Source organism: Opisthocomus hoazin, chromosome 9 (genome assembly GCF_030867145.1).
Source record: "Opisthocomus hoazin isolate bOpiHoa1 chromosome 9, bOpiHoa1.hap1, whole genome shotgun sequence".
Taxonomy (NCBI): domain Eukaryota; kingdom Metazoa; phylum Chordata; class Aves; order Opisthocomiformes; family Opisthocomidae; genus Opisthocomus; species Opisthocomus hoazin.
Genome location: NC_134422.1, coordinates 34,143,017 through 34,166,175, shown reverse-complemented (window position 1 = coordinate 34,166,175; position 23,159 = coordinate 34,143,017). Strand labels below are relative to the sequence as shown.

At 40.7% G+C, this 23,159-nt stretch overlaps 1 protein-coding gene across 1 annotated transcript in view; it reads right to left on the bottom strand.

Moving 5' to 3' along the window:
- The window catches only part of SPAG16 (sperm associated antigen 16), a 348,492-nt gene that overhangs the window by 74,152 nt on the left and 251,181 nt on the right, over nt 1–23,159 (bottom strand). The window contains 1 exon segment of the mRNA XM_075431063.1: nt 10,515–10,641. Within this exon segment, the coding sequence (XP_075287178.1) occupies nt 10,515–10,641 (127 nt within the window).

Genomic DNA, 23,159 nt, shown 5'->3' with positions numbered 1-23,159 from the left:
TTGCAGATGATACTTAAAATTGACTATTTAAGCTTTCTTGAAGCAGCAAGAAAACATTTTTAAGCAAGTGTCTTCCAAGCTTTGAAATTCCAGTTTTTTGAACACACAGCTGAACTCATCCCAGAGGTGTGCCTGCTTTTCAGTTCAAGCCGTTTGCCAGACAGTATCTCTTTTGCTATTATGAAAAGGACATGCGTGCAGCAAGTCTAAAGAAGCCATTCACTGAGGCTGTGAGGAACCAGAATGGGAATAAATCTGTACACTAGCAGCAGCAGTTAGAAGGGAGTAATCTATACAAAGAAACAGATTGATCCGCCCCTATTTTGATTCAGTATTTATCAAACTAGAAAACTATTTATTAAAAATATATTACTTATCCTATAATGTTATTGTTTACTAACAATAAGGAAATTGATTTGTAAGGTTTGAGGTTTGTTTGCTTTTTAATAGATCTTTTTGAGAATATGTAGCCACAGTCACCATGTCATCAGACTTCTGAAACTTCAGTTCTCACAGCTATGTCTAGGAAGAGACAGTGGAATACATGGTTTGATATATACCAGCTCATGTTTGGACATGAGAGTCTGTAATCTTCGAATTTGAAAAGTAACAAAACACCATAGAATATTCTGTGTAGACAAGTGTGTCCAGATGCCTTACTTCAGCCTGGTAGAACAGCAGCTCTGTACTTAGTAGCACATAGAAACAGCTTGTGGGGAATCCAGATAAAAGGAAAGATAACAAACTATCCACTCCTTTTCTTCAGCATAACATGGTAGAGCATTGTAGGCATGCAGGTGGAGAGACAGACATGCTTATCCACTAAAATGACCTTTCATAAAAAGTTCACTGTGTGAGGAAAGAAGATTCCGTAATTAATTGTGGAAAGAAGAAAGAGCATATAAGATGCAATGCCTTTCACTTAACTGACTAACAGATTTATCTATTTCTCATACAATCCAAACGGCATAGTAATTTTTCCCCTCACTGCCTCATGAAAAATAGGATTTGGTTCTGAGCAAACGTGTTGAAGCAGAATCTAACTGTAGTAAGCATGACAATTACTGTCTAGAGAAAGATTTTACAGTTGCTGTGCACAGTAACTATTCATGGGAGCTCTGTTCCCCAAATGTCTATAAAGCTCGTAATATTAGGCAACTCCTAGATACCCCTGACCTATGTTATTTTGATGTACATGCTTAGCTGAATTCTGTCTCCCATGGTTTAATGAATTTACCTGTGCACAGGAATACACATGTTCTACAGGTACAAGAGACTGCAGCAGGTGTTTGCTTAGCAAATTTCCACGTCCACGCTTGAAAGTCTGGCTTAGTTTCCGAATGGCTTGCATGTGCAAGCAGTATGGCGATACTGAACTACATTTATAACAGGCTTCAGAACAGGCTGTCTTCATACCTATGAACTATTGCACCAATTAGCTACTTTTGCAGGGATATGCAAGCTAGATATTTTATACTGAAAGATCTGTGGCAGAGGGTAAAGTATTTGTAATAGATCTTTCAGCTCAAATGTGTTTTCTTCCCTGGCTTGTCAGGACACCATAGCTAAATTTCAGAGATGATGCAAAAGCTGCAGTTGATTTTACTTCATATAACATTAGGAGCACCTTGTGAATAGTCCACAGTACAGTATACAATCGGTACGAAACTCAGTAGGTCTCCATTCAGGGAAAAGGAAACAGTGCCTGACTGTACCTTGCTTATGAGTGACTATTTTTTGCTTATAGATTCCAAACTTTCTATCAGTTCGTAAATCCTCCAGTGTCATCTCTTATTTCTGCTCTGTCAAAGGCGACAGTGTTAAGTGGTCTTTTGAAAATTTTCTGGCAAATGCCTTTGTGCTTTCCTCCCTGCTACCTTTCACATCCATAAACATCCACAGACCAACTTGACTGACCTCTAAAAATTTCCCCTTACTTCTCATGCCAGTAAAAAAGTTGCTAATAAATGGTCTGTGTAGTACAAGGCATTGTTTATCATGTTAAATAAAAACATAATGATTTCACTGAAACTTTGTGCTCTCTTTGGCTGATGCTTCTGGCTGCTACCTTGATTATCACTGTCTGGAGTAGAAGCGTGCCATGGCTGTGTACCTTCTACTGCGCTCCACACAATGGAGGCCTGGTCTGGGAAGAGAGGTGTTAACATAATATCAAATAAGTAAATTTAATTAATTTAGGTATTGTGTGGCCAGCAGTAATCTGGTAGGAACATTATTAAACACATATACACAGTAAATTCCTTTTTTACTAATGATTCTTTTGTTTTATTCTTGCCTCTTTCAAAAAAGCGATGAAGTTAAAAATGACCTTTTGAAGATTGTACTTGTGGACCGATCTTTTAATTTTTAATTACTTTCTTTGCTTTAATTGTTACATTAGGAACTATTAAGACAGCAGCCAGCTTCATAATGAATAATTTAATTAGAGTTTTAGGACCAAGAAGTCAATGCAAATGTTATTCTGCAGTCATGCCTTTCCCAAAGCCTTTGAAAGAACTTTACTCTCATTTCGTTTCAAAGTGACACTGGTGACATAAAAATTAAATTCATACTTACTGCAATGTATCATGCACACACATTATAGCTATACACAAGCAGCCGGTAAAAAGTTCAGATTCAGGTCAATCTGCTTGCTGCCCAGACAGGAATACAGCCTGATTCTCTCACTTCATTTCTAAATAATCAGTGACACAGCCAAATGCCATTACACTGTGCACTCCAATAGAACCCACTCCCACGCCAGGAGCCACACTACCTAACTGTTTACTGAAATCTATGGCCAGACTTTTCCCCTGTCTAGAACTTCAAATACGTTACATTTATCTATTTATAGGTCTCTAATTACTACTAATATTCTAAGATAACCAGCGGCAAGTGAAAACTGATCCACTCTAATTTTACAGCTGACAAAATCTGATTCAATCAGTAGAGAATTAATACCCTCCTCCATTCCACTGTTGCCTCTCTGCCTGCCCTTGCAAGTTTACAACACATCGGCATCAGTGATACATCATGGGGACCTTTCAGTGGAGCTGTGAATTGCTGCCTGGAATATGGATGTCCCTCATTTGTAATTATAGGCATCTGTTTCTCATGACTACATTACTCCAAAATGTCTTGCCCAGAAACAACTGCCTAGCTGGTAAGGCACAAGTAAATAGAAACCAGTGCGCTGGGACACACAAGGCTGAAACACCTCCCCATCACCCATCATTAGATTAGGGGGGACCATCCTGGGGCATGCAAGGGAAACACAGCGCATGGATAAGACAGATACTTGAACCAGAAAAGAAGCTTTAGTGAAGGGCGGAAAGACTTGCAGAAGGGTGGTTGCAGTGACCTGCTAGGAGAGCAATCAGGCGCGCTGGGAGGTTTGTGAGCTTGGCAGCAAAGAGCAATTCAAAGGCAGGTACACCTATAGCTTGCTAGGGAAGTATCAGAAGACTGCTCTCACCATGGGAAAGGCAATGATATGAGAAAGGAGCCAAGACTTGCTCGAAGACACACAGTAAGTTAAAACCAGACCTGGCTGCACTGCAAGAATCTGCCTTGCCTGAAGGGTGCAAACTTCTAGCTACAGGAGGAAACTCAGGCAGAGTCCCCAGGGAAACCAGAACTGTGCACGAATGGAAGCATCAGGCTGCAGGGGACTCTGTTGCTCTCTTCTCTAATAGCAGCTTAAGTGACTGCGAACATCATGATGAAAAGGTGTTACTTTAATCTAATTAAGTAACTGCATCACTGCCAATATAGAGCCATTTATACCTTTCACATGAATTAGGAGTCAAGCTGGATATTAAGCTTTAACATACAGTCTCAAAGACTTCTTGAAATAAAGAAATAATGTATCCTTTCTGTGTTGTGGAGACAAGGCAGAGAAATACGAGGTCTTTATAGGGTTTGCCTTCCCACTGGCAAAAGGACTCTGACATCCGTGGATAGGCCCACGCATGTCAATGAACATGAACAGCTTAATAAAACAATAATTACAACCTCTTAAGAGCCACTAATTCACCTGGAGCTTTGCAGAACAAGGTAACTTGTCTGATCTAAAATGTTTAGAGTCTAATTTAAGCCTAGTTTAAGAGGGGAAAAAAGCCCATGAGGTCAACTGATTACATAGTTTGTTAAACTTTAGATTTAATGGTTTGATTTGGGAGCAAAGTCAGGAAGGCAAGAAAAAGGAGGGACAAGACAGTAATGGCAGGCCAAATGAAAGACAGACTCAGTTCCAGTCTGAGGGTTATTCTGGGGACAGCAGCCAAATACAGTTTGAAGAGCAATGGTTTTTCTGCCTCTCAGGATGCAAACAACCCCACAGCAAAACAAGAACATAGGACACTTTGTTGCTTGCATCTGAGTCAACTACTCCAAATTGCAGAGTTATACGCTTATTCTTTGAAATATTTGATTTTAATCCACTTTTTTCCACACAAGTTGGTTGTGGAGGAAAGTCAGAATGTAGCATTTTTTTAAAATGACAGTGACCATATCAAGGTTTTTTCCCAATTATTTTTCAAGATTAGAAAGAAATCAAGACATTTTTCCTCGGCCATATTTTTGCTTTTGAAAAAATCGGCACTAAGACTCTAGGAAAGCGTCCCAAATAGCTTTAACATAAACCTCTTCAAGTTTTACTTTTGTCTTCCGTGATATTACTTCTTGGAGAAAACATAATCTGTATTCATAGCTATTTTTTCTTGATTTCATATTTTGCTGTGATTCAAATTCCTTTTCATATTAAGACAGAGAGTTTTAAAATATGAACCCATTATTTACAAATACATACAACAGAATCAGGAACACAAAATTTGTTACACTTCATGCCAGGAACTGGACTTATCCTTGCATGTCCCTTATTTACAGCAAAATGATTCAATTACACTAAGAGATTCAAAGTTTGCATGGAAGAGCTCTTCATCTCCAATACTGACAACTTCAATCTTTGACCTACTTTTGAAGAGGATTGACTTGACCATAAACTGCCTGTCAAAGATTTTTTTAAACAACCTGTCCTATCCACTCAGCTCTTAAATTCATTCCTCAGGAGTTCAAAAGGGTTCAAATAAAACTGAAAAATCCAATACTCTGAGGATATTCTGACTGATAATTTTGTGTCTGAGGCATTTACTCGGGGATAAATCGACTGGACTAGGCCAAAAAATTTAAAGACGACCAGACTGGCTTTCAAAATAACTCCCTTTGGCTGCTCTGTGCCTGTCTCTTACGCCCGATCCTTTAAGACTCTGACTTTTTTCCTGAATTTGCCTCATGAAAGGCTACTCCAAATGAACACAGGCATAAAAGCCCCCACCACCGATAGGCAGCATCCCAACAAAGATCTGGGACTTCCCACGCACTTCAAAGCTACTGACAAAAAAGTTCTGACAAAATCCATGTTTAAAAACAAGTAGTGTAAAAGATCATTTATATTTCACCGTGTCCTGGGTGCACTTGGGATGGGCTGACCTAAACAGCCAATCAAATAGATATTCTATACCATGGCATGTCATGATCAGTATTTAAGTGGGGACGTGGCTGAAGGAGGGGCTTTTGCTACTCAGGAGCAAGCTGAGCATCGGGTGGTGAGAACACTACATGTTGTATATACTTTTTATCAGTACTATTGATTGTTATTTTCTTCTCCCTTTGCCATTCTGTTAAACTGTTCTCATCCCAACCCACGAGTTTCTGCCTTTTTCCTTCTGATCCTCCTCCCCATCCTACTGGGGAGGGGGAAGGAGTGAGAGAGCAACTGCGTGGTTCTTCTGTTGCAAATTGAGGCAAAACCGCAACACACTGGAAGAAACAAAAATAGAACACGTTATTACTGATCTGAAAATTACTAAATTCTGACAAAATCAACACTGAAAAATAAGTGGTCTAAAAGATAACTTCATCAGACAAAAGAAAAAAGGTTATCTAAGGAAATTACTAGTTTGGAACAATTTCAACAAATTTAATCAAGGAAGAGTAAACTATGGTTTCATCACACGGTGGGGGATGTCGGGCTGTATTGTGAGGGAAAAAATGGCAAGAGTGGAGCTTAGATCAGCACCATTATAATTATTCTACATCCATATGAAACAAATAAGCAGCTAAGCCCTCATCATTAAAATGCCACACCACAGCTGGCAACCTTAGCAGAGGGCTTAAAAACTGGTGTACGTAAATATTTATTCTCTGGTAGGACACAGTATGAAAAGCCCTTTTAAATAGCCACTGTCCTTAAATGATCTGTATGCCTTCAATTCAATACCTTTTGCAAGATCACAAAAATGCAAATTATTCCCCCCATAGTTCTTGGGGATTTACTCTGCTATGTCTTTGAACTCATAGACAGATCATTTCAGGATCTAAAAGTCTGTGGGGTAGATCATGAAAAGCCAAGAAAGAAGTCCCAGGCAGTATCTTACCACCACCACCTGTAACCACTCTGTAGAGCAAGGGCAGTGGGGTTGCTGCCACTTCTCCTACCAGACGGAGCATTCATCTGGGTTTCCCTGCTGTTGCTGAGAGACCTAATTGAATGGAAACTTAAAACTCTGTCAAACCTTGGCTAACATTCAAAAGCCATAGGGCTGTCCTTAAGACCCTTTTTTATCCAATGCCTCATTTAAAGAAAAAAACCCCACCCTAAAGGAACACCCAGCCACCTCTTGTTCTTGTCACTATTTCTTCCTAATGCCTTTCTCCCAGTGTAACCTGGCCTTTAAAGTCTAGCCTGCCCTATTGTATCAAGTGTGGCTGTACCACACTCATAAACCATTTCCAGAGAGAACCAATTTCTTCACACCCATGAAGACATACCCCTGCATGAGCCTGAAAGGAGGCTTTGCCTGGAATCCCACTCCCCTCCCTTGGTTTGGGGCAGCATGAAAACTTACACCAGTCTTGGAGGAGTACAATGGCCACGGCCAGGTTCTGGCTCAATGAGTTATCATTACTGAAGCTGTTTGCTGCTGTTAAGGCAGGATTTTGGACAATATCATTCTGGTTTTCCCTTTTTCCTTCAAGACTGGTGCCTGCATTATTCGTCCAAGACACTACCTTGGAGCTTCTAACTTTTGATTGTGCAGTTCAGTCCACAAATTACTGTCAAGGATAAAATTTGATGCACAGAGTTAGAACTTGCATCTGGTCATTGTTTTACACTGCTCTGTCTTTACCCCTATTTAAGTCATCTTTGACACAAATAGTAAAAATCTGACACACTTGATGCCTTCCTGTCTGGATGTCAGGGATATCAGTACGATAGTGTGGTAGGAATGGGATCCTTTCATTTATGTTATATGCCAGCAGTCTTCTGCAAAAGGAATGCAGAAAAAGAGGGCTTGTCTTAAATCACTGGGCAACACTGCATAAAGTCAGGAATATATCCTCGATAATTAAAAAATTAAGCTAAAAGCATTTGAATGTCAGTGATCAGTAGAGGCCAAAGTGGAAAACAATTATAAAACAATATATCAAATGCTTAGTATCTTATAATATCATATAGAAAAATACAGCATTCTACAAATCTAACTTTTTACAGAGCTGTGCATAGGATGAACTTTATTCACAAGAATAGCATCACTGATGTGAATGGGACTGTCCAGTGAAGTACACACACAAGTCATTACAAATCCTTGTTGGACATGTTCCTTAGGGCATTACTTCTGGATGCTGACTTCTAAATGACAGTCACTGCACAACTGTTTTAAAAAAGGAAATATTCAGTTATAGAATCTGACATTTGAAAAATCAGAAAGCAGATGAAATAGTTACTAAATCAATAAGTTCCAAACTTGCAGAATGAAAAGTGTGAGTACTTTTTCCCCTCTATTTAATTATTTAAGTGTATAAATATTTGGCATTTTATCTGTCTGAGAAAGAGCAAAGATTCCGCTTGGCTCAAATGTTATCCAGACAAATCTGACTGGCCCCAAGAAATTACTCATCAGAATGCGGGAGATGCAGATGAGTGGCAGACCGCTTATCGTGAGAAGAATTAACCCAGGCAGGTGAACTTGTACTCATGGGGTCTCATGTTCTTTTGCACCTCTCACATTTATCATTGGACACACTTTGCAATTCATGAGTAGAGATGCTCACTCCGATGTGTCAGCGAGAAAATATGCTGAAACTGGCATAAAGAAAAATAAATTCTGCATCTTATCTTGGCACGAGAGCCATCAGCTTTATGGCAATAAATTCCTACCAATGAATTGCAGCCTCAGTCTCATACATCTGATCTGCTGGGAATCTGGCACGGTATGAGGACGGTTCCCATCCAAATCCAACACCAACTCCATATTTTCTCCCAGAAAATTTGGAAGGAGCCATAGTCATGTAAACACTAGTCATCCCTCTGTGTTCTCATTTCCCTATAGGCAACACACAACTTATTTTTAAAATTACAGTCAATGAGCTGTAGATTTTACTGAACCACTAGATTAGACCCTAAGATATCCAGAAAAAAAAAAAAAAGAGAAAAAAGTTACGTCGTGTTTTGAAAGTGTGACGGCTGCATTATAGCTTCAGCTTAGTAATTACAAAGAGTTATGTTCCATTCTGCCCCAAATCCAGGGCTCATTGTCCATTCAGGTTGCACCACTTTGACTTAGTTCTCTGCATCCATTATCTTTAATAATAAAAAGCTGACTGAAGTTAATGATTAAAGAGCAAGATGTGATTAATAATATGAATCTAATTTACGAGAAAACAAACTGGAGTATGATTTTCATGTTTCATTAAAATTATCTTAAATGTACTTTTAATGCTAATTGATCTCACAGAGGTGAGAAAATATTCTGTTCCAAAGTAATGGGAGAAAATCATTCATCTTCTTTCTGGACGGAACATTTAATATCATTCAGTATTTAGAGGGAGATAGCATCTTTAGAGTTACCACTTAAAGTGATGCTTCAATGTGAGCACGTATCTGATATCTGAAATCCGCAAGATTTCCCACTGAATAGGGAAATAATTCAACAGAAGAAGTACACACCAAAATGCCATATACAATGTTTTCTTTTCGCAAAAAGTCTTTCCTATCTTAGCAAAATTATCCAAAGCTGAAAAACAGTGTTGGTGAGTGAGAATTGAGCAGGCTTTTTCCATAAGTTTATCAAAGAAAAACACTTTTAGAATTCTGTTAATTTGCTATGAACAGGAGATTACTGACACATTTGCAAGATAAAGTTCCTTGCAGGATTTATTGAAAACAAAACAAAGCAGAAATCTATTTTTCCACTGAGTTTTTCACTTTTGCTAGTATTTCTTTTTTTCTTTTTTCTTTTTGAATTTGTCATATTTGGATATCAGATAGTCTTGCAAACCAATGCATTTAAGAATAATCAGTTGACTGGCTTCATTTTAACTTGTTGTGCTTTATGCCCAGGATTATTATTAAATGACCTTCTATTCAGTCTGTTTCTATGATCCATAAATAGAAATTGCCTAATGAGCATCTCACATACTCTATTGTAATTTTCATGTCAGTTTTTCTTATCCTATGTTTGTACAGTTCCGATAACAATACCTATTAATACATTGAAATAGCTCTTTGCCTCCTTCCTCTCAAATCACTTCCACGAATACAACCTTCTCTATTCTGGGCTGGAATCTTGTATCTTTACACTATTTGACACATGCAAAGCGACCATAATACCAACTGAAGTAGAAACTTGAGAATTTCAAGAGTTGCTCTATGAGAAATACCACAACAGCAGCAGTAATTATTGAATTTTCTGATGAAAGAGAAAAAAATTCCTCTTGCCTGGTTCTCGTATTCTACTTGAACAGGATTTACATATTTGGTCTGCAAAGCAGCAGGGACAAATACACTCCCTGATGTACTAAATCCATTTATACCTATACCAAAGAATGAAGGTAGAGAAGAATAAAAGAAGAGACACAGAGTTTGGAGAAAATAATACATATTCCATGAGAAATCAGCAGTGAGTTCTGGGGGTGGGGGTCAGGAGGGGGCGGGATGAGCATATGTGGAACCCCAGGGGTGTGTGGAATCCCTTCTAGAGGACGAATAAATATATTACTTCTGTGCAGCTAGTGTTTCTCCTACAGCAATTCCCCCATTTCCTTTGTATATAGCTTAAAGCATATGCCAGCACTTACAAAAGAAGCCTGACAAACCTGACCTTCAGCTGCTCTATCTGTTGAACTGATACAGCACAGTGCGCAGCAATGCAGTCTTCCAGACCTGGACCATCAGTTGCTAAAATCACCATCACCTAATTAAGTCTACCTGTTTATTCAGTGATCTCGGTGCATGTCCATTTGTTGCACTGTGAGGACTCAGTCATTTCATATGTCAAGGAAATGTTATATGGTGGCATTTTTGGTCAGAAGACAATAGCTGTGTTAGTGAATATTCTATTGCCACATCACCCTTACTTTCTATTTTGATTTTACACAGGCATTCATTTTTCTCACTATACACACCATCACTTTGCTGTGGTTCAAGAGAGACCCTGAAAAAGACTGCTTACCATTCTGGCATCCCAGAGAGTTAAAGTCTTGTCAGTAGAGCTGGTGAGAACAGTGTTGGAGAAAAGAAGAAACTCAATGCTATTGACTGAACCTTTATGGCCACGCTTTGTATATCTGCATCTCTCACTGCAAAACAAAACAGAAATACAGCACTTGCCATTCAGGATAATAAGAACAAGAGTCAAGTTTAGGTAAATTAGTAATGTGTTTCATGTATCCTTCCTAGCTACTCTTCAGAAAAAATGAACACTGACAGCTATACATCACACAAGCTTTACACCACAGAGAGAATAAAATAGCGAAACCAGCCAGTGTTTGCTTCCCAGTAATGAAGGCTATAGTGGGAAGGTAAAAAGAAATGGAGAAGTGTGTTTTAAAAGACTGAATTGTAAGGAGTAACAGTGAAAGCACCATTTTATGTTTGCTAGGTGCATCCTCAAAAGCTTTGTTGATATGGAAATTAAAGGGAACACGGATGAAAGGGTAGGATAGAGACAGCACCGTTTCCTCTTTAAAGATATCTTATGCCTTCTTGCTTACAAAAGGTCTGAGAAATCTATAGCACCATGCCAACATGCACCTTGAATTAAACCAGAGCGTGCTGGTAGCCTGACTTTCTTCTCAAGGTCTGTAGAAAGACTTACAGAAACTAAGTGATGTCTGGGAGTTCTTTACTGAGGGTAAAGTCTTGTCACTGTGGACATCCGAGGCCTTTTCCCTGAAGTGGTCTCTTACTATGGGTGAGCCTCACCAGTAGCCACTATAAGCTGTAAGTTCTTAAAACAGGTGTGAGGAAACAGAGATGAACCCCAAGCATTGAGGTCTTTATCATGAACTGACCACAGCTCAGATGGAATTACTCTGTGACAGGGTTCAGGAAGTTCTTTCAAGGCTGAAGACCTCCAACTATCCTGCCTTCTCCCAGATGATCAACTATGAAGTAATACCCTAGAGGCTTTTGTTTTCCTTTCTTATCTTTTTGAGTTGTTTTCTTAACTTTTTGTTTTGTTTTCTTATCTTTTAATGAGTTAATTTCTGAGAGGACACTATTGATCCTTCTCAGTTCAGGGTATGAACTTGATGCAGATAGAACACAAGATGGGAAGCTTTTCCCATTGTAAGGAAATGAGACACAACCTCTATGACACTGCTGCAGCCAATCAGTTCTCTCACAAAACAACTTGAAATTGGCTATATAGCTATGATCTTATAAAAGATTTTTGGCTTCTGGTTTGTTTTCTGCGTGCACATCAGAGAAGAACATTCCTTAAACTGGAGTCCAGAAGAAGGGAAGGAAGAGCCCAAGGATGCCTCAGCAGGACAACACAGAAGGTAACAAACAAATCTGAGATTATTCAAACTGAACAGAATGGCAAAGGCTTCACTCCTACACAAGCATGTCAAGAGGGGACACATTTGAAATGAACCAGCGTTCACCACTCATTATGGCTGTATACAAGAGTCACCCATGCTGATACAGGTTTCAGTGTATAATTTCTTTAGATATACATGAAACTTCATTAATTAAGTTTAATTAAGGTTATCGTTGAGTGACATAGGCAGACTCAGTCTATCAACACATGGCTCCGTGACTGGTGTCACCGCCACAACTTTGGGTTCTTTGACCATGGGACGACATACACAGCACCAAGCTTGCTGGCATCAAATGGGGACCAGCTTTCTCAAAGGGGGAAGAAGATCTTTGCCCAAAAGCTTGCGGGGCTCATTGACAGGGCTTTAAACTAGAGGTGAAGGGGGAAGGGGAACCTATCAGGCTTGCCAGTGACAGGCTAGGGGAGGATACACAATGGTTAGAGGGATGGGGGGCTAGTAGGAGCCCTCAACCCATTGCCCAGCAGCAGGTGAGAGACACTGCAGCAATGTGGAAGTCTTGCCGAGGGGAGCTGGAGGCGCCTGAGGTATCAGGTGCCAACAAGAAAATACCCATGAAGCACCTCAAGGGAAAAAAGGAGTGCTCTGCTATGAAGGTAACAAGGCCGACAGCTCAGATGAAATGCCTCTATACAAACGCAAGCAGCATGGGAAACAAACAGGAGGAGCTGGAAGCACTTGTGCTGCTGGAAAGCTACGACCTGATTGCCATCACGGAAACTTGGTGGGATGAATCCCACGACTGGAATGTGGCTCTTGATGGCTACAGGCTGTTCAGAAGGGACAGGCGAGGAAGGAGGGGTGGGGGCATTGCCCTTTACATCAAGAAAACACTACAGAGTGAAGAGCTGTCCCTGAAGAACAGCCACGAGCAGGTTGAAAGCTTATGGGTAAGAATCGGAGAGAGAGGCAACAAAGGGAACCTAGTGGTTGGTGTCTACTACAGGCCGCCAGACCAAGAGGAGCTGATAGACGAAGCGTTCTTCCTCCAACTCCAGGAGGCCTCGTGCTCGCAGGCTCTCGTCCTACTGGGGGACTTCAACCACCCCGACATCTGCTGGAAAAGCAACACGGCAAGCTGTAGGCAATCCAGCAGGTTCCTAGAACGCATTGAAGACAACTTCTTAAGCCAGGTAATAAGCACCCCTACCCGAGGGGATGTGATACTAGACCTGGTGGTCACCAATGTGAGTGAGCTTGTTGGGGATGTCAAGATCGGAGGTAGCCTGGGCCGCAGTGACCACGCACTGGTGGAACTAAGGCTACGGAGGAAAATGGGAATAATGAAGAACATAGTCAGGACCCTAAATTTTAGGAGGGCAAACTTCCAGCTCTTCAAGGAGATAGTCAGAAGAACTCCCTGGGAAATGGTCCTCAAGGACAGGGGAACAGAACAGAGCTGGCAGGTCTTTAAGGATGTATTCCACAGAGCGCAAGAGCTCTCGATCCCCAAGTGTAAGAAGTCGAGCAGAGAAAGGAAGAGACCGGCATGGCTGAGGCAAGAGATGCTGGTCAAACTAAGGAAGAGGGAACTGCACAGGCAGTGGAAGCAGGGACTGGCTTCCTGGGAAGAGTATAGGGAAGCTGCCCAGTTGTGTAGGGATGGGATGAGGAAGGCCAAGGCACAGCTGGAGCTGAACTTGGCAAGGGATGTGAAAAATAACAAGAAAGGCTTCTACAGGTATGTCAGCCAGAAAAAGATCGTCAAAGAAAGCGTACCCCCGCTCATGAGCGAGACTGGCGAACTGGCAACAGCAGATGAGGAGAAAGCTGAGGTACTCAAGAACTTTTTTGCCTCAGTCTTCACTGGCAACCTCTCTCCTCACCCCTCCCTAGTCGATGAATGGCATGAAGGAGACCAGGAGGGTAAAATCCCTCCAGCTGTAAGTGAAAACCAGGTTCGGGACCTCCTGCAGAACCTAAATGTACAGAAGTCCATGGGACCTGATGAGATGCATCCCCGAGTCCTGAGGGAAGTGGCTGATGTAGTTGCCAAGCCACTCTCCACGATATTTGAAAAGTCATGGCAGTCAGGGGAAGTTCCCAGTGACTGGAAAAAGGGAAACATTGTGCCCCTTTTCAAAAAGGGTAGAAAGGAAGACCCTGGGAACTACCAACCTGTCAGCCTCACCTCTGTGCCTGAGAAGATCATGGAACAGATCCTCCTAGAAGCTATGCTAATGCACATGTAGGCCAGGGACGTGATTCGAGACAGCCAGCATGGCTTCACCAAGGGCAAGTCCTGCCTGACCAACCTAGTGGCTTTCTATGATGGTGTAACAACAAGGGTGGACAAGGGAAAACCAATGGACGTCATCTATCTGGATTTTTGTAAAGCCTTTGACACGGTCCCCCACAACATCCTTCTCTCCAAATTGGAGAGCCATGGATTTGATGGGTGGACTGTTCGGTGGATAAGGAATTGGTTGGATGGTCACAGCCAAAGGGTAGTGTGGTCAACAGCTCAATGTCCAGATGGAGACCAGTGACGAGTGGAGTCCCTCAGGGGTCCGTACTGGGACCAGTGCTATTCAATATATTTATCAATGACATGGACAGTGACATCGAGTGTACCCTCAGCAAGTTTGCAGATGACACCAAGCTGAGTGGTACGGTCGAGACACCAGGACAGGATGCCATTGTCCCGATCCAGTATCGGGGAGGTTTCGATTCGATCCCAGGAGACGAGATTAAGATGCAAACGCAGTCATATGCCGTGCAACCTTGTAAACTTTATTTTCGGTGAACCGGGAATCGGAGGTCTGGCGGGGACGGCAGCGGGGGGGTCGGAGAAGACGAGACAGAAAAAAAAAAGGGTAAAGTCGGAAACACCCCAGTGGGCGAGGAAAAGAAGTGCAGGGGGCGGGGAGAGGATCAGTTACCACCACCACGGATTCGACGATGTCCAGTGATGTCCGGTCGGCTCAGTCTCTGTGCAGGCGTGGAGCCCCAGCGAGAGTAGGGCCCAGCAGCCACACGGTGAGGAGGAGAGCAAGAGGGCAAGAGGGCGGCGAGAAGCATGTGCTGCCCTTTTATAGGGGCATTTGCGCATGCACAGAGCATGTCTGCATACATGCAGTTCCTGCCATGCGTGCTGCCCGCTTAGACAAGTCCGTTTTTGCCCGTCCACGGGCTACTCTGTGCGCAAGCGCTGTGCTTTCCTGCAGGTTGTTATGGCAGCTTCCTTCCAGAGGCCAGCAAGAGATGGCAATAGCTATGTCGAGACAAAACCAGTTTGTAGCGGTCTTCTACAGCCATCCAGAGGGACCTGGACAAACTAGAGAGGTGGGCCTGTGTGAACCTCATGAGGTTCAACACGGCCAAGTGCAAGGTCCTACACCCGGGTCAGGGTAATCCCCGCTATCAATACAGGCTGGGGGACGAAAGGATGGAGAGCAGCCCTGCTGAGAGGGACGTGGGGGTACTGACAGACGAAAGGCTGGACATGAGCCGGCAATGTGTGCTGGCAGCCCAGAGGGCCAACCGTGTCCTGGGCTGCATCAGGAGAAGCGTGGCCAGCAGGTCGAGAGAGGTGATTCTGCCCCTCTACTCTGCTCTGGTGAGACCTCACCTGGAGTACTGCGTTCAGCTCTGGAGCCCTCAGCACAACAAGGACATGGAACTGTTGGAGCGGGTCCAAAGGAGGGCTACAAAAATGATCCGAGGGCTGGAGCACCTCTCCTATGAGGACAGGCTGGGAGAGTTGGGCTTGTTCAGCCTGGAGAAGAGAAGGCTGCGGGGACACCTGATTGCAGCCTTTCAGTACTTAAAGGGAGCCTATAGGAAAGATGGGGACAATCTTTTTAGTAGAGACAGCAGTGACAGGACGAGGGGTAATGGTTTTAAACTAAAACAGGGTAGGTTTAGGCTGGATATAAGGAAGAAATTCTTTACAATGAGGGTGGTGAAACACTGGAACGGGTTGCCCACAGAGGTAGTGGAGGCCCCATCCCTGGAAACATTCAAGACCAGGTTGGACAGGGCTCTGAGCAACCTGATCTAGTTAGTGGTGTCCCTGCTCACTACGGGGGGGGGTTGGACTAGATGACCTCTAGGGGTCCCTTCCGACCCAAAACTTTCTATGATTCTATGATTCTATAATTTGCAGTGCTTGTATTGTTATATCCTGTGAAAACAGACAGGTAGGTGAGCGTACTATGGAAAAACCTAATCAATGTAAAACCAGCAGCAGTTGTATCCTCTTTGTTCAGCAGTGTCAAAAATAGTATGAAAAAATAAAAGCCAACAACTCATCATAAATTATTACAGCTTTCAGTGAGAGCTCAAAATTTTATTCCCTGTTCATGTGATTCTGACAGTAGAAACACACCTCCCCTGAGCTGGCTGCTGCATATATCATTGGGACTTGCAAATTAGATTATTGGATGGCTCTTAAATGAGAAATTCCTTACAATATTTATTAAGGAGTTGTCAGCAGGGGGAATTAAAGATGTGATTTTTTTTTTTTCCCCTTCCTACCTGTATGTCACCAGAAGACTCCCAGAGCTCTTGCAGGTTTTATAGCAACATCCCAGAAGACCAGTATCTGCAGATCAGATACAGGCCAGTAGAACTAAACGGTTTTGATGGACACTACCCCTGATCATTGATCTAACAAAGTGACTTCTCAGACTTATTTTAGTGCCTTTCCATCTCCCAGGCTGAAATGCATATGCTGTGCTGAGCTAAACATCTAGCTTGTCCCCACAGAAGGAATAGTAGAAGGGAGATGAGTTGGTTCTGAGTAGAAATATTATCCAGGAAATATATTTCAAAGGAATATTAGATTTCACTGGTATCACTTTACAGAATCTATGTTTTTCTATTATAGATAATACATTATACTATGAAGTATTATCTGTTATATACATGCATTGCTTTATCACAAGGACTCATTTTAAACTATTCATAAAGTGTTGTGGCTGTTAGAGCTTGATGCACAAGATATATATTCATGATCACTTGATATATGACAATAAAATAACTTCAGTAAAATAATTTTTTTGTTTCACAGTCTCATGGCAATATTTTACACCACAGAAAATGCCTTTTTCATATCAGATCATATACTTTTATTTGTGTGTAGTTATGCCATTTTTCAAAAGTGACCATTGATTTCCTGCTTGCCTGTTCACTGTAAGGACTTTGAGTTGCTAACCAGTTTCTGACAATCAAAATCCTGCTATGTATTTTTGTGGGCACTTACTAGTTTTGAAAACATAGACACTTTTACATGCCACAGCGTGACAGCGTTCCATTAGACGAAAATGGGATATTTGCCTATAATAACAGGAAGTATGTATTTCCTTTTCAAAGGCAGGGGAGAACAAAGTCTTCAGCCTGCTTGAGGGGGCTTGTGAAAGAACACAGGAAAAGGAAGGAAAGTGAAGGAAAAGAGAGTATTTTGTTTGTGAGTCACTGACATAAGGTATGGACCATCCCAGGCAGACAGGCTGCAAGAACAGGCTTGTGAGAGATTAATTAGGTGCCAAAGGAGGAAGGCCCATTCAGAATCCCTTAGCAAGGTGAAAATGGACTAAAGTGATGGACCATGACAGCACCAGAAGGGAAATAAATGATTTTTACTTTTCCATCAAGAACATAAACACTCGGACCTGATGCAGTTGTCTGTCTCACTCCTTGCCACTTCCATATCATTGCGTACTGATGAGCGAGCTCTGACTCTCAAGATTTAATTTACCACTTTGGTAACTGACTGACGGACATTTCTAAGAACCTCCAACTGCTACCTAAAATAAACTCATCTTTTCTTCCAGCTGAGATAGAATTTCAGCAAGACTGTCTTGTATACAAGCTATCTTTTGGTCAAAAAGGGGAAGATTTTACTTAGATGTTCTTTTTCCACAAAAAAGAAGTTGGTATGAAGGGTAGAGCATCACCCTGTTTTCCATGGGAGCTCATATTTCTATCCAATGGTTCATCTACACAAGAATAAATCATTATCTAATGTTTTTTTCTCATTATGAACACATAGCCTCATGGATATAAGCTTCACCAGCTCTGAAAATTTTAGTTCAGAAGAAAGAGGGAATAATCTATGAATAGTAGGCTAGGCATTTGCAGTACTTTTGTTGCTTAAATCCAGAGACAGAGACAAAAGTCCTGAATAAATAATGCCATGGTAGAAATAGTGCTCAGAAGTTCAGTATTTTGCAGAATGCATTCTGAACCTCATCTCAGACACCAATTCCAACCCTCATCCTTTACCTGTGTTATTACTACTTTTTCAACGTAAAGCATCAGTTAAAACATTTTCTTGACTCATGACCAATTATCCTCAGTGTTCTCTTTTGCTCTACAAAGTCAATTTCCCTTCCCTTAAATCGAGGTAAAGTAATGACATCTATCAATAAATCAGCCTTTATTCTAGCTCACCAGGTTTCGATTTTTCTTAACAGGTTCAAATAAACATGCACAGCCTGTTATAGTTATAAGAAGCATACCTATACCATGAATGTTGGCATTTAAATTAATCATACCATTATCAATGTCAAAAATGATGGGAAAATTTTACTTGCTCAGTTTTTAGAGACTTCTCTTTTGAGAATCGCATTCAAGAATGGTTCATTTAAATTCAAAAGGGCTTTCAGTATAACTGCATTGAAAACAGAATATATGAAACATTTCCACTTACATAAGACTTCACTGAATATTAACAGGCTGCTGTCTCTACACTAACGTACAATAGCAGCCATAAAAGCACTAGTTAGGTAGTTCATCAACTGAACAATAATTGATAAGAAAATACAGATAGAGGATAGATTTCTCTTACCCTGTATACCTTCCTATCTGCACAGACAGAGTTAAAACTCAGTAAGGACAACAAGCTAGCACACCGTGATGGGAACATTTTACAATTCCCTGGTACATATTTATTGCTAAAGGCTATACAGGGCACAAAGCATTGGAGAACCTGCAGTGCTCCACACCAGCTTAGTACTCATTTCCAAAGACACACAGCAAACCAGAGCGACAAGTGAGACTACATGTTGCCAATTCTTTTGCTATTTAAAAGTCTTATAAAAAAAACCACCCAACACATGCTTGCCAGCAAACCTATGAAAACAGGACAAGCTCTGCCTCCTTTCTTGATTTTTTTTTTTTTAAGCGTGTGGTTTCTATGTTCAGCTCTAATTGGAAAACTTGGGGGGTGGGGGCTGATACCATTTCAGTGATTAGTTAGGTAGCTGGAGTTACAAATTTTATTGCCATGCCATATTAAATCTCATTTCAAGCATGGTAATTAAAAGCACCTATACAGCCAATCGAAATTAATGAGATTTTAAGCATGTACTTTTGAGTTAGTGCTTCTACCAACCATCTTTTTACATGCCTTGTAAAGGAATATATTAAATGCACAAACACTCTCAAACTGTACTATCTTTTCCAACAACTCTCTCAGATCACCCCATGGAATGAACACTAAACTAAACCCTTTCTCATGTCTCTTAAATAACATTCGCCCGTATGACCTGCAATCCCAAGCAGTTAACATGTCAAGGTGAATTACAGCAGAAAGTCACCTGCTGTGGAGGTGGACACAACATTTCTGAGGAAGTTTTTTAAGGTCACACAACAACCACCCTCCGATAGTGTTATAGTGATAGAATTTTAACAGTTAAAAGGAGAATACTTTTAAGAAAAGCAAAGCTGACCACTTTCCTATCATATGGCTTTATCTCCAAATTGTGTTTAAATAGGCATAGAAATTTTCTAGCCAAGATCAATGGGCAAGTATAGCAAATGGGCTGGCTTGAGACATTAAAATGCCAGTTTGGTTTATGCTGTTATAAATGCATCCTATCATGTCTTTACTTTTTATGACCTCTATTTTATTTCTAGGTAGCTTCACATATGACACATCCAATTATTCATGTCAAGAATGTAAAACTACCAGTATTTCACTAAAAAGTGTCTAGCATCATTTATGACTGATTTTTTTTTCTTGACCCATTTTTTCACTAAATGTAACACATTTTAGAAGACATTGACGTGAGGATGCTTGCTCTATAATGTACATTTGTCTCTGAAAAGATATATGCCAGTACGATGCTGTCAATATGAGCCACTTTGTTCCATTATTACCTATCTTCAATAAAATCAAGCTCTCTTCAAATTGTGAACATTCATTTGAGCCCTCTTTCAAACTAGTGTTTGACACTTAGAAAATGAAGTGGTAAAGTATATGCTACTGCTGCTTTTGTGAAAATGTAAACACTTCTCAAATATTTATAAATATTTAGAAATAAAATATAAATTAATTTTTTGTGTAATTTATCTTAATACTCAGCACTCATGTAACGTTTTAATCTTTGCAATCTGATTGCTCTGCAAAAGAAAGAGCAAAGCCCAAATTTAAAAGAAGCTGTAAGTCAGAGTTTACTTTACAGAGTTACTCCTAAATTATTAAATCATGTGAAATCACTTTATATTGTTGGTTTCAGATAATTTTAATTGTTAGACTTTTAAATTCACAGTGAGAAGAAGCAGGATTAAGTATTAAACCTTCCTGTCATCACTCACATCAGAGGCTGCTTTGAGCTCGGCCAGGTGAGGCTGGCTGAATCACACAACCATGGCGTGTAAGCCCTGCTCCCACTGAAAGCAACACAAGGTTTGCCACTGATGTCAGTAGGAGCAGGATTAGATCCAGGTTTATCACCACAGGAGCCTGACAGCTCACACTTTTGGTCTAGTGCACAGTAAATTGAGCATGTAAAAGGAAACTGATCTCTGAAGCGGTATGGACTTAACTGGTAAGTTCAAGGGTGCAATTCTTTAACTTCCTCTGTTCTTTTCCTCCTTCTTCTGCCAAAAGCAAATTAAAGCCTTAGCAACTAGGAAGGCTCAGCCAAGGAAGAAAGAATGCCAAACATTATATTAATGCCTTATTAATATTTTCTAGGTATATAAACAAGCATTACTCATCTGACTCAGCAAGTTTACAAGTCTGCAATAAAATACTGTTACATCCTTTTCTGCGACCTCGTTGAGAAACGTGAGAACTTACGGCCACTCTTAAAACATGGAGGTTCTGGAATGGATCAAATTGCTTCTTTTAATTAAAAGGACATAAGTCAACATTACTAGTTACTTTTTAGTCTTGCTTGGTAAGTTTTTCAAGGCTGCAGCAGTTTATTTTTCAGAGTGCAGATTTCTTCTCTAAAATTTAGCAAAGTTCTTTCCTCCTTACTTCACAGGGGCTGAACTGAGCATGGTAGCTTTCCTTTCACACCAATTTCTAAAGGCTCAACAAAACCATCACCAGCCCTGCTTCAGTTCCTGCTGAAACCAGTAATACAAACTACTGTGATTTAGTAGGTGAACAGATACAACCCTGCTGCAAGTGGCAACTGTAGCCACAATCTTCTGGCCCCGCTTGTAGAAGGAACACCTTACAGACACAGGGCAGGATTTTGTGCTCACACCAGATGGAACTACACCTTGAGGTCAGCCCACAGTCTGGACTGAATTTATCTAACATATTGCAAGCCCTCCCTTTTAGCAAGACTCTAAGAGAAAACTGAAAGGCAACATCTGAGCATGACTGGCCCTTAACTTTGGATCTCATTTTATGAGGTCTGAGCACACGGAGGGCTCCCCAGCCCAGTCTAGTACCACATATTTTGGGGTTCAATATTGCAAGCACCATGTAAGCATCAAAATCTGCCTACAGGAGGAACATGGGCAAAAACCAAGTCCATCATAGCATGCCCATAAGCTTGTCTGTAAACCTTTCCTCCAATTCAGAATACAAGTATGGGCTTCTCTTATTCTGTGGTGCCACCTCCACTAGCGGTGCACAGCCTTGCTACCATTTATGCATTTTCGTGCTGTTAACAAGCTACTCAGTCAACAGCAACACCCAAATAGAACAAGGAAATCTATTCAGTTGTGTTGTGTTGGAAATCTATTTCATCTCCAGGGACCTTGCCTCCTTACATATTTTGCTGTTCTAAAAATTACTTTGTCCTATTTCTGCAACTTGAAAGAGCCTCTTTGGCAAACAATACCCAGAAAGGGAAAATTGAACACACCTGAGAACACAAAACATACAAAAAAGCACACGCAGAACAGAAAAAGAGGGCAATGCATTACATTAAATGAAGTCTAATAGCTTGGACTTCGGATTCAGCAAGGTCTAATAGTGAGGGACATTTGGTCAAAACTCTCCTAATAAATTTATAATTAACCAGCATAAAGCAATTCTCCAGTCAGATTTCTATTCTGCAGTGAAATTAGATAATGGCCAAATAATCACAGTCCTTGAAATAGTGTTCTATAAATGCAGGAGAAAGAGGTTGCAAAACTCCATGCCTTACCTTTAGGATTAAAATGTTTGTTTGTCTCAATTCCTTGTAATTTACGTAACCGAATATGTATTACTGGAAAAGCAGCCAATTATAACACTGTATTTATTTTTCTGGAAGAGCTCTACTATGCGTATTTTAGTAGCAGCTGTGTATTTACTGAGTGAGTGGAAACTTCCACTACTAGTAGTGAGATACCAATCAGCTTACTAAGACATATCACTGAGAAAAAAAATATTCTCAGACAAAAAAGCACAAAGCAAAGTTTTAAGGACATGCTGGTTGCTATGGTGTTGAACATAGACTTGACTGCCTGATGCTAGCCTGAGAAATAACAAGGACCTTTATTTTCTACCATTGATTATTGAGCATGTTTCCGCATAAAGCACAAACAGATAGTGGTTGGCTGGCTTTTACAGAACAAGAGACTTTCACAAGTACCATGTTTGGCTAGAGCTATCTAGCAAAAGTAGGCAAAAAAACCCCAACAAACTATTACATTATGTTATTTGAGTGACTCAAATACTACCCAAAACCAGGATCTATTTTGATAAACATTGAGGATAATAGATATGATTGACACTTTATATGTTTTTTTATGAGTGAAAAGTTAAAATTACTGAATTAATAATATTCTTCTTAGGCTTTCACTATTATGTGAAAAAGTAACAGTGTAGGCCAATAATCTATGTCCTTTTTCATTGGCTTGAAACATGAATAATGAATCTGCTCATTATTATAGTGAAGATTTAGCCTCTTAATGCCTTACATTTCTTTAAACAAGTGTTGTGTAAGAAGTATTATTATTTGTATTACTTTCTGCTTCCAGATAAAGGGTTTTCAGTGTGAAGCTTAATTTTTTTAAAACGAAAGATAAAAAAATAAGGCATAAGATCTCTACTTGAGAACGGTTTACAGTCT